A 12,259-nucleotide genomic window follows, 5' to 3' on the forward strand; every position below is an offset into this window, starting at 1 on the left:
TGGCCTTTTGTGTTAAGAATGTGTCAAGCTTCCACGAAGTTCACCCCATCTCATCATCTCCATGATCTCGGCTAACGAGTAACGGGGTCATGGGAATTCTGCAGGAAGACTGCAAGAGATACATTGGGCTATGTTTGGCTTAAATAATCTGCAAATGGGAGGAGAAGGAGGGACCAGCTGTCGGAGGCAGGAGGGACATTTGCAGTTGATGGCTGTGGTCACCTGCGCTTTCAAGCAGCAACGCACAATTCAGGGCACAAATTCAGGATTGCCCCTCCTTCCCCGCCTTCGCCCGCCCGACTCGACCTGCTCCTCAGACACCAAGACGAAGTACACAACCACACACCACACAAACCACGACACAACTGCCAAGTCAGGAACGAAGACGATATTGGCTCCAGCCTAACCTAAGTAACTTGTCATTTGATCGTTCCACATTCCTTATTTTTCCCTTTTTGTTTTTCTTCTTCTTTTCCTATATTTTGAAGATCAGGATTATCTTGACCTCTGGTCATTTCATTCCCTTATCAACAACAACCACTCTCTCCTCTCTCTCCCCTCCCTCTTCCCCAAGCAGCCAGAGCTCTTGTTTACTGGCCTGAGTTGGGAAGCTTGCATCAATCGTTGATTGATCTTATACACACGGCTTGCCCCTCATTGACATCACCACACAACTGTAGCTCTTCTCCGTCAAAACCTGGATTGAAACACCGCAACAATGGCGGACACCAAGGAGATTGGTACGTTTTGCGTTGATGCATTCTTTTGACGTTCTTGTCCATTTCCTGGACAACGTCCAACAACTGGGAAACTCGAATTGTCCCTCGAGTTTTGTTTGCCAGTAGCATCGTGACCCCACCCCACCTTACGCAGGGCAAAATCTTTCCCTCGTCTCTCCCTTGCTCAATCACCCCGCTCCCCACCATAACAAAGCTAACCAAGCTCGACCGTCGACGCAGATTACACCCTTAACAACCCCGATACCCTCACCAAGTACAAGACTGCCGCCCAGATCTCTGAGCATGTGCTAGCTGCCGTCAAGGAGCTCTGCACTCCTGGTGCCAAGATCGTCGACATCTGCGAGAAGGGTGACAAGCTCATCGAGGAGGAGGTTGCCAAGGTCTACCGTGGCAACAAGAAGATCACCAAGGGTTCGTACACGTTCTTTTTGTCTTGGTTTCCTTTCTTTTTATTTTTCTCTCTTTTTGTCCTCTGTCTCTTGGTTTGGGCTCCTGGGTCTTGGGCGCTGGAAACTAACTGCTGAGCGTCACGCGGATGCCATTGTCCCCTTGCAGGTTCCGCACACCCTTGCACCGTGTCGCCTGCCTCCTACGTTACTCCTTACACTCCTCTCAAGTCCGATGAGGCCGAGGCTGCCGTCGAGCTTCAGGCCGGCGAGCCCGTCAAGATCCAACTCGGCGCCCAGATCGATGGCTTCGGTTCGATTGTCTGCGACACCATCATTGCCGGCCAGGCTGACAAGGAAATCACCGGCCGCCCCGCCGACCTCATGCTCGCCACATACTATGCCAACGAGTTGCTCCTCCGATTGATGCTTCCTCCTGGCTTGCTCGCTTCCGGAACCGATGAGGAGAAGGCCAAGGCTGCTGCCGCGAAGCCCCCCACCCAGTCCAAGATCACCAGCCTACTCGAAAAGGTTGTCAAGAGCTACGACTGCAACCTCGTCGAGAGCACCACTACGTGGCTCTTCGACCGCAATGAAATTGAAGGCCAGAAGAAGATCGTTCTCGCCCCCGCTGAAGGCACCAAGGGAGAGGGTTCTCCCGCCATCGGTGAGGTGTGGGGCGTTGAGACGGGCGTCAGCTTGGGTAGCGGCAAAGTAAAGACGCTCGAGCAGCGTGCCACCCTCCACCGCCGTACCCTCCAGACCTATGGCCTCAAGCGTCCTACCTCCCGCAAGATCCTTTCCGAGGTTGTCAAGAAGTTCGGAAACTTCCCTTTCTCGCTTAGGCAGCTTGAAGATGAGCGTGACGCCAAGTCCGGTGTCGTCGAGTGCGTTCGTGGCAACGTCTTCCGTCAGTACGAGCTCGTCGGCGACAAGGACAACAGCCCTGTTGCCCGTCTCCTAACCACCATCGGTAAGTGGCCCTAACAAACGAAGACGAGAGAGGGGAGAGAGGACGGAACTCTGGAGCTAACAAGAATATTAAGCCATCACCAAGAACGGCATCACTAAGCTCGGCGGACCGCAACCTCTTGACATTAGCAAGTACAAGTCGGATAAGAAGATCACTGATGAGGAAATCCTCAAGATCCTCGAACAACCCCTGGCGAGGAACACAGGAAAGAAGAAGACCAACAAGAAGAAGAAGAAGAAGGCCGCCAAGAAGGAGGGATCTGAGGAGGAAGAGAGCGACGAGGAATAAATGAGCTGAGAATTGGGTGGGGCGTTTCGTGCCTGAGAGTCTCGATTGCGTGAACTGCTTGTCAGATGAGCACTTCATATGGCAGGTTTAATGGGCGCCCCATCCATCATAGCAGCCGCACAACTTGGGAGCCAGCACTTTTCCCCCGCAGCCGCAGAGAACCTGAGAGGTTTATAGGGCAAAGGTGAAACGGCGTTTGATATATATATTCCCCCATCTGTCACGACTAAGGCGAGCGGCTGCTGCATGTATTTACGAACGCTTACCTCTGGGCTATTTGATTTGGTGGAGAGTGGGTATATGCTGGTCTTCCTGGTAAGTTGTCTATCCCAATCAGCACAAGGGAGACTGCCTATACAGAAGAACATAGGATGGCACATGGAACTCCCAACCCGCAGTTTGCTCCCAGCTCGAATAGGAACAATAAGAAAAAAAGAGAAAGAAAAGAAGCTCCTTGCCTTGAGGAGAAGAGAAAAGTTTTTTGCATTGTCTCGCGACCGTGGTCCACTTGTCTTGCAGAAATATGACCGTGGCAGGATGACAGGGAAACAGGCGCATGTGGGCTGTGGGCTGCGGCCTCGTGGCGTTTCTTCCTCACGCCTGCGGGATAGTCTCGCCACCCTGTCCAGATAAGCCTCCACCAGAAATGTGACCCCCCTATTCCACTACATATTATTATTGCGCATCGCCAGAGCCGGAATAGCGCCAACGTAGCCCTTTGAGGGTGCCCTAGGAAAATAAGCAACGTTGGATGCGTCAGTTTGCCTCCTCGATCCTGGGGTTTCTGTCAGGACAGGCGCTTTTCCTGCCCCTCGGAGACCTTGTGGCGAGCTTGGTAACTGAGTAGTGATTGAATTATGAAAATGCTGAAGAAGTTGCACCTTCCTGGGTCTGGGATGCCTACTGCTAAGGTGGGAGGAATAGGACGAGCAAGGCTCCTGGGAGGCACGTCGCTATGTTCGGGCGGGCAATCATATCACTCCTCTCGGCGAACCCTAGACATTAACATGTCCGAAATAGTTCTCTGATTGCAAACAGGTCTTTGCGCAAGTTATTGGGCGATCCAATGGGTTTTCTGGGGACTTGGAAAGGCTCCTTTGGCACTCATTGCCCTAAAACGTTTCTGGGGCTCCTGGGAAGTTCGTTCCCTTTGAGGATGCTTGGCACTCACCTCGGTTCGAAACAGGCGAGCTCTGCAATCTCTCACTGAGACTCTTGGTGTCTGGGCGATCAGAGCCACCAGACAGCAGGAGCTGCCCGTCCGCCCCGTCTCCCCGAAGACCAAGGAAGGCTCTCTGAGCCGTGATGTGATATGGAGCCAGCTTGAACCCCAGTTTTCCCTCCCCTCTTTTCGGGGGACGGCAGCCTCCTCATCTGACAACGCACTGAACAGGCCCAGGCTAGGTGCTGCCTGGCAGGCGGACGAGGCGGCCCATGTCCTCAGAGGCTGGGAACCCAATAACTGTGAGTGAGTATGCCAGTGCTAGGAAAGAAGCAGCGACTCGGAGCTAGGAATTTTCCTTTTTTTCTCATGGGAGCGGAGTTTGTTGGGAGGAGAACAGAATGTTGGAAATTGTAGGTCCAGACTTCAGAGAGACCGAGACAGGCATGGGAGGTGCTGCACCAGGGTGCATAACTCTGTACCACACACGTTGTCAGAGCTGGGCTAGCCGAGGAGACAATGACCCAGGCAGGTCAACAGAGGATAGGGGAGATGGAGGACACCCGATCGATCATGGATCAAATGCAGGAAGAGAATCCCGCGTGGCAAGAAGAAATCGGCTAGCAAGATGCAATGCAAAGATAAATTTCAAGTTGGCAAATTGATTTCAAGGTGGATGGAGGCTGGAAGGGTCCCGGGTACGGTCGAGAGGATCTGCCCTACCCCCTTGTCCGACGCCATGAGTGAGACTTTGCATTTTGGGGGCCACTCTAAATTTACAGTGCGGCGCCAGGCCGCGTTTTCCACGACAGAAGAAAAAAAGAGCCCGACAAGGTCGAAGCTTCCCCTACACCAATTCACCATTCCTACCACACACACACACACTTTTTTGCATCACCTCTGGCGCGGAGGATAAAGATGCGATCCTAATCACATTGAAACAGGGAGATACAGAGAATAAATGCAATTCGTTTCTCTTTCTTGCGCGACCAGGTAAATTTTGCAATAGACTGTGGGTCAGAAAACGCGGTCGAAACACGATGCTAACACCGAGGCGCGCAGGGTCCCTGAGTAGTTTTCCTCCAAGAAATCTCCCCAATTTCGAATCTCCCCCGACAAGGGGGTCCCGCAAGATCCTTCTTTCCTCCACGAACCTATTTTTGTTGTTCTTTTCGTGTTTGCCTTTCGACGCGACGTCTTGCGAGGATCTCAAAGGCAAAAGGTTCTTGAGACAAGTCTGAAGGTGGTGGAAAATTAAAACAGGACTGTCTTTCGCCCCGAAGGAACAAACCTCTGATCCACCATGATTTCCTCCAACACGAGATCGTCGCGCTCGCGATATTCGAGTCCGGCACAGGGAGGAGGGCAAGGAGGAGGCGGAGGAAATGGAGGAGGACCTCTCGAGGCGAACAAGAACTCTACCAACGAGGCTTCGAGGGCGTTTATGCGGCGGTGGATGGAGCCAGCGGTGCAGCACAAGTCCAGCTTCGAGGACCTTGGCCTTATGCGTTATGGCGTGTTCGAGAACATGCAGCCTTTGGGGACGTTGCCGAAAGCATCAGCGGCGACGGGAGGAGCGGGATCGAAGAAGGAAAATAGTGGTATCGTGCGGAAAATCGTGCTGAAGCCGTCGCGGGCGGGGAGCAACGCTGGGAGGAAAAAATCTGCTGATGCAGCGGCGCTGCTGGACCACGACGACGACGAGGCGGCAATGGCGGAGGGGGCAAGAGCGGCCCACCGAAACAGCAGCACAAAATTCAAATTCCACGGCCAAGGCAACAGCAACAGTTCCAAATTCCAACCTACGAACGCGTCGTCTATTTCTCCCTCGCCTTTCTCTTCTTCTCGTTCCCCATCCCCGCCCATTTCTCCTGCGCCATCTTCTCCCCAACCACCACCGCCATCGTCATCCTCCACTTTGCCTCCAACGCACGCTTCATCGTCGAGACGTCAATCGGCAGATAAAGAATTGGCGTTATTGGGAATGAGGGATTTTGACGACAACAACGACGAAGATTACGAGCCTAGGGGTGGTAAGCGGAAGGCGGCTCACAGGTCACCGATTACTAGGCGGAGTCTAACGAGAGCATCTGCAAATCGCGCTGCTGCTTCTACTGCTGCTGCTGCTGCTGCTGCTGCTGTCGCTGCTGCCGAAGCTGAAGATATAACGATGTCTGCACCATCGCCATCTCCGGCTCCAGCTCTGGCTCCGGCTCAGCCGAGAGCAGCAAGCGAGGAGTCGGAAGGAGACCTTGCGAAGAAGCGACACGTAGTCGACAAGGTTGTCGACGATGCCGTAGAAAATGCTCTCAAGTACCATCGGTACCCGACAGCCTACGCGCTACGCACTATTTACGACGAGAAAAAATCGTCGGATCCTCAGATCGTGTCTATGTTTGAGGACGTATTTCTCCAGCGCGCCGACGCCGACACGCTCGATCAATTTGCCAGCCTGGTGACGGAGCGGAAGCAGCTGGGAGCCAAGGACAACGCCGCGTATCGATTTTTCTCACCTGACGCCGTGGGATCCCCCAAGAAACCCATCCCCGCACCTTACGCAGACTTGCTCAGGCTCGACCTCAGCACCGCGAGAATTCTGTACGACGACGAGGAAGACCTACGAGCGCTTAAGAAGCAAAAAACTACGCATCCGGAACCATCGCCTTCGCTGTCGAGGTCTCATAGGAAGACACGCGGCAGGGCCGGCAGCATGGCGGACGAAGCTCAGGTCAATTCTGCAGAAGATGGCGCTGCCTCTGCAGATGCTTCTGAAGCAGCAGCAGTAGCAAAGCAAAACGCACCACAGACGCCCACTCGAAGGCGTACTCGCAGCGACTCGTTGGGTAGCGACTCCTCACTTTCGTCCATCTCGCTCGACACACCCGAACTTCGGGCATTTTCCAACTTCGAGGACGAAGATAACAGCAGCTCGAAGCCCGAGTCGGGAACCGAGGTTCAGAGGCGGCCCAAGATCAAACTGAAGGCCCAACCCAAGGATCAGGGCAAGCCCAAGGTGCAGCGCCAATTACAGCTACAAAACTCGGCTACGGGTCTCAGAATCAGTGGAGGTGGTATCAGTAAAAACGCCAACAGGCGAGCCGACACCACCACCACCGGAGCAAGCACAAGCAGCAGAAGTACCCCGGCAGCGGCAGAGGGCCAGTCGCAGACAGCAGATTCCATCTCAGTGGTGGAGGAGGACGAAGACGTGTCAGGCGGGCAGCCCACACGCCAGCCAATTACGATAGGCACGGCAGCAGCCGGCAAAACTGCGGTGGCCCAGCGCAAATCAACCGCGTCGGCCACTAAAGGCGCCCATAATTCTAGGGCCAATCCCGCCGCCCCCAACAGGTCCAAAGCCAAAGCCCGCGACACGCCCTCGCTGTCACTCTCACCCTCGCCATCCTCACCCTCCATCTTCTCCTCATCATCACACCCCGGCCCACACTCTCATGAGGCCCCCCATGACTCCAGCGACAAGGACGGCAGCACCAAACCCCATGCCATGCCTGGCGTTGTCCGTCCACTTTTCCCCAACCTTCCCGTGAAGGTGTCTGCTCTTCGCTCCAGCGCACAGCCGCAGCAGCAGGGCGAGGATAATTCTGACAATGAATCCCCGTCACGACGTGGCACTGCGGCCAAGGCGAAGGCGAAGAGGGATGGATCCTCCAAGCCTCTCGATTCCAACAATAACTCTCCCAAGTCATCGCCTCAGACGGCAAGCTCTGCGCGGAAGACGCGGAGCGGAGTCAAGGCTACACCAATCTCCCTCACCGTCCCTACCACTCGGTCAACTCGCTCTGCAGTCAAGAGGACGCACGATGAGCTTGAGGGAACAGCCTCGCCTGTCGCGACGTCCACGAGGAGCAATGCCCCATCGCAGGTGACGTCGCGAGCGGTCACGCCAATCTTGCAGCCTCCCTCGAAAAAACAGAGGGTTGGGCCTCGGGTGAAGACTTCGTAAGTATTTTCTGAATTTTACCCCCAAGCCATCTCTCCCTTCATTCCTCCATCTTCTATCGGCAGTTCTCTTCGTCCCTTCACGGATCAGTTTTTTTTTTCTGTGTCTTGGACTCTGCTCCACCTTTCATTTGATCTACCTTGTCTTTCATCAAAATGGTGATGTCTGAATGGGGATGGATGGCTAGTGGCAAGAGGCCATTTTTTCAGCTTTGGAGGAAAATCCCGGAATCCCTCTGCCATCAGCCAACTGTCCTAGGCAGTTTAGGATACTACACTGCCAAATCCCCCTTGCTCATGCTTCCACCTGTTTACCATTCATCGTTTTCCGCGACATGGATCAAGCTGGCTAACGATGGATAATTTCTAGGCCCAAGAAGAATGGTAATACAACCGCTGGCATGCCTCGCCCAACAGGTGAGGGCGTCATCCATGTTCCTGGTGTGCAGGCGAGAGACCAGGTGAGTACAGGCTCCCTGCCGTTTTTTTTCCTTCTGCTCCCAATATTGCGCCTTGGGCCCTAGCTTTCAGTGAACGCTGTGGTGAACCCTTAGTCATTTGCTTTTCCCCCCATGCATCGTTTCATCCCTGTGCTTTGCTGGGCTTCATCTTATCACCTTCACGCATGTCCCGATTTGGCAGGTTAGATATTGTAACCCATCTTGGTTTTGTTTCCCGCGTTTCTGTCTGGCTCCTGCAATAGGTTGCCACCGACAGGCCGAAACAGTGCAGATGGGGGAAATATCCACCCGCTACTCCGAGATCAATCTCTTCCCTTACCCGCTTCCCTCCCGCCCTTCTCGCCATCTGTTCCCAAACAAGCCCAGCTCGGTCCTGTTTCTATTTTGCCGGCTCGGCTCTCAGCATCCCTCTTAGACAAAAACAACAACTCCCTGACATCGTGCACGATCGCGTTATGGTGTCGACGGCGCGTGTTTCTATGTGCCTGTATGCTACGTGCTCGAAACGGAACGCTAATCAGATTGCGTTGCGCTTTTAATTTAGATCGAGAACGATGACTATTGTTCGTCGTGTGGTAACAATGGTGATCTCATCTGCTGCGACAACTGCTCCAAGTCATTCCACTTTGAGTGCGTCGATCTCGTTGGCTCGACGGAATTGCCCGAAGAATGGTTCTGCAATGACTGCGTGTACAAGCGGTCCGCGCGCCGAGAAGAGTACAGCGGACCGTTTAGTGGTCTTCTCACCATCCTAGATAGGACCATCCCACGCGCTTTTAACCTGCCTAAGAAGCTGCAGATCTATTTTGAGGGTGTCAAGGTTGGACCAAACGGAGAGTACGATGAGGTCGAGCGCACTACGAGGCTGTCAAAGTAAGTTTCGAAATGGCCGCACATCAGGTCTTTACGTGATACGGCACGCCTGCAGCGCAATGCCAGTCCGATCCGGGTTCTGACAATTTTCTCCAGGAAACAAAAGGAACACGAGTTCGACCTCCACCCGCAGCGAGACATCGAAGGCAAGGCCGCTCTATGCCATGCCTGCCAGAAGAGTGCCTCCGGCGCCAGCAAGATGATGATGCTCTGCTCTGCCTGCCCCCTCTACTGGCATCTCGACTGCGTGGACACTCCCATGGCCCATCCGGCGAACCCGAGGAAGTGGGTCTGCCCCGCGCATATCGACCATTTCTACAATCCCGAGAATGCGCCTCTCGGACGGCGGTTCCGCAAGATCCGTGGCGCGCAGGTTATCAAACCCGTGTATACTCGTGGGTACAAGAATAACGGCGTCATCGAGGTTAATGACAGCGAAGAGCCGGAAGACGCGTCGGGTTGGAGCGATGTTAGGTCGTATGGTCGAGTCCTTCGGCTGCCTGCGAGGGGCATCAAGCTCGATTTTATCGAACAGTAAGCTGCTTTCCTTTCCCTCCCATTTTTTCAAGATTGAGACTGGTTTTATGGCCCCGGTATGGGTAGGACGTCTGTGCTAACATGCTTGAAGGCTGCGCAAAATTGGCGCCGGCCATGCTCCCAAGGCTCCCGACGGCAAGCCGCAGGAGGCGAATCAGGCCAATCCCTCTCCGAATCTCGACGAGGCCGAGGCGGCCATTGCGCTCTGCAAACTCTTCGCCACTAGCGGTGGTGAGCCTGTAGTCGAGAACAAGCACAACGAACCCACCGAGCAGGGCAACATTGCTAATAGTGACAAAACACCCGAGTCCCCCGCTCCACTACCCGCCGACGATAGTAACGAGGGCAAAGAAGCGGAGACCGAGCCGACTAGCGCTGCACTCAAACTGATACACCAGGTCCAAAAGGGCGAAATTAACAAGGAGGCGATCACCAGCGGGGACAAGCAGTCTCTTCGGAAATTGATGGAGTCGATCAAGTCGATGCTCGGAGACGATACTGAAGCCGAAGCCGAAGAGGAAGCCGAGACTGAGGCCGACAAAACCCAACAAGATATGATTGCCCACCTCGATGGTATTTCGGACGGTGCTTCGACGACTCCAGAAGCTTCCGAAGAAGCGGTTACGCCCCAGGCTGACCCGACCATCCACACACCCGTGTCCGACACGGTGGAGAAGGCAGCGGACGAAGCGGCAACAGCGGCTGAGCAGGGAAGCGAGTCGGCGGAGACGATCAAGACCACGAGCGATGGCATAGAGGTCGTCGAGATGGCTGACGACGATCCAGAGCTCGCGAGGGCTGCGAGCGATAAGCTTTCGGCGGCGGGAAACAGCGCTTCGGCGCAATCTACGAAGGCTGAGTCGGTGAAGGACGTTGATATGGCGGAGTAAACGCGAGGGTCGCCCGGCTCAGACCCGTCGACGATTCACCATTGAGCGAATATCGAGTTCGTTTCCACGTTGGCGTTTCCATGCCTCGATACACACCACACTTGACACACACACACACACACGTACACGCACGCACACACACATCATACACACACATACGAGACACACGACAAAAACACGCGAGTCTTTTCATGCTGTCCTCCACATTTCAACTACTTTTTTTTTTCCTCACAAACAGTTCCTATAGACGGTATATATTAGTGTAGCCTCATCACCTGGGGCTGGAGCTAGGGCTTTGCACCTTTTGTGCTCCTGTTTTCCTGGTGACTGGAGGCTGGAGTCTTGTTTTTGTTTTTCTTACTTCTCTTTCTCTTCTTGTTTCTGTAAGAGCTAATCTGTGTTAACAACTGTCTCTACAATGCATTTTTCACTGGTTTTAGCCTCTTGCTGAACTGTAATTTTTTGCAATGAAGCCCCTCGTCCTTCTCTCTCTTTTCCCTTTCCTGTGTATGATTTCTTTTCCTTTCTACCTTTTTTTTCACTTCAATGTATGTGTGTGTCTTTTGTTCCTTTTATTCTCTTAAAACTGAGGAGGACAGGGATTTGCATTGCAGAAACAGCACAGCGAAGTGGATAAAGGAGATCAAGCTTATGTTTTGTTTTACCCTAACTTATTCTGCTTGCTTTCTCTGTCGCCGTGCAAAACAAAGATTGGCGAAACAAGCTCTTTCTTTTCTTCACTTGTTTCTTCTTTCCTTCCTCTCTCTATACTCTCCATCACACGAACGATGAGGGACTATGGGGGCTCGAGTTTGGTGGGGGAAGGATAGCTCTCTAGCGGAAAGAAGAACGAATAAAAAGCAGAAATTGCTGTGTCTTGAAGATTAATGCGTAAACATTTTTATCGGTGATGCAGTTGTGTGCCCATGTCTACACTAGATGCACACTACATTGGGGAAATGATGGTGCTGGTTTGGGGCTCGGCTCCGCCGGGGGGTGGTTTCAAGATTGTGAGGGGAAGGGGTAGAGCCCAGGCAGATTCCCGGGATGTATTGAGAATATTAGATGAGTCCTGTTAGCAGCACAGGGGCATGGCAGGAAGGCGGCTGGACGGCGATGTTCGACAGCAAGGGTTTGGCCAGAGAGAATCAATATTTAGCTGCCTTCGCGCTGGATACTCTATTGGCGCGCTCGTGGCTTCTCAGTAGAGGAGCTGAGGCTGTCAGCTGCGGAGGTTTACAAGGGTTCTTTGAGTCGTAGGACCAAGGAAGGCTGAAGCAGTGGCAGCGGTGAAGATGGCTCACTGGCAGGTGACGATGAGATAGAGTCTGCCTACGAAGTACCTATACTGACTAGAATGGATGATTCCATCTTGGTCGTCAGTCGGAGGTGGCAGGTGCATGCGGGAGGGAGCTGGTGTCCGATCGCTGGTTATCACGTGGGAGCAGGTTCGAGATTGGTGCTCATCAAGATAATTGTTTCGATAATTAGACTAGGTTACAACATTATGTGAGTACTTGGGTACTTTGAGTTTAAACTCGGGGTCCGTAAGTCCTTCCCTAATTCCGGGACGTACTGTATACTTATTGGATGGACAGACTAAGTAACACACCTCTGTGAAAGCCAGTGTACAGGGTACAAGGTGTCCTCCACTCCCGCCGCTCTTGTACGAAGGCAAGTACAGCACAGTCTACGAAGTAGCGGGGACCACTTTCAATCGATGTTCCTTTGCCAGAGGCTTTGACTGGGTCATTTGACCAACCAAGTCGTGTCTACATTCGATTGATGATCGCAACTAATTCCAAGCTACTTTGTACAAGGAACCCGTGTGCTCCCCCCAATTGTTCTTCAACCTCTCGAGAACCGAACCCATTGAAGCGGCTGTGCTGTTTAAGTGTTTCGTTCATAAAAGCCACTCGGGATACCGGGTTTTTGTCAGCGTTGCACGCTGCTAAACTCGTGCTCTCTCTCTCTCTTTCAAACTTGCTC

At 53.4% G+C, this 12,259-nt stretch overlaps 2 protein-coding genes across 2 annotated transcripts; both read left to right on the top strand.

Annotated features, from left to right (window-relative positions):
- Positions 1 to 718: 718 nt before the first annotated feature.
- SAPIO_CDS7708 (uncharacterized protein) lies at positions 719 to 2,387 on the top strand (the record flags this gene model as incomplete). Its single annotated transcript, XM_016789517.1, has 4 exons — positions 719 to 740; positions 960 to 1,151; positions 1,296 to 2,099; positions 2,173 to 2,387. The coding sequence occupies 4 exons, from the start codon at positions 719 to 721 to the stop codon at positions 2,385 to 2,387; spliced, it is 1,233 nt and encodes a 410-aa protein (XP_016641344.1).
- A 2,465-nt stretch (positions 2,388 to 4,852) lies between these two features.
- SAPIO_CDS7709 (uncharacterized protein) lies at positions 4,853 to 10,270 on the top strand (the record flags this gene model as incomplete). The annotated part of the gene is made up of 5 exons (XM_016789518.1): positions 4,853 to 7,509; positions 7,880 to 7,970; positions 8,515 to 8,843; positions 8,940 to 9,377; positions 9,472 to 10,270. 5 exons carry the CDS (start codon positions 4,853 to 4,855, stop codon positions 10,268 to 10,270), a joined length of 4,314 nt encoding a protein of 1,437 aa, XP_016641345.1.
- Positions 10,271 to 12,259: the final 1,989 nt, after the last annotated feature.

This window comes from Scedosporium apiospermum (genome assembly GCF_000732125.1).
Source record: "Scedosporium apiospermum strain IHEM 14462 chromosome Unknown SEQ_SAPIO_0110, whole genome shotgun sequence".
NCBI lineage: Eukaryota > Fungi > Ascomycota > Sordariomycetes > Microascales > Microascaceae > Scedosporium > Scedosporium apiospermum.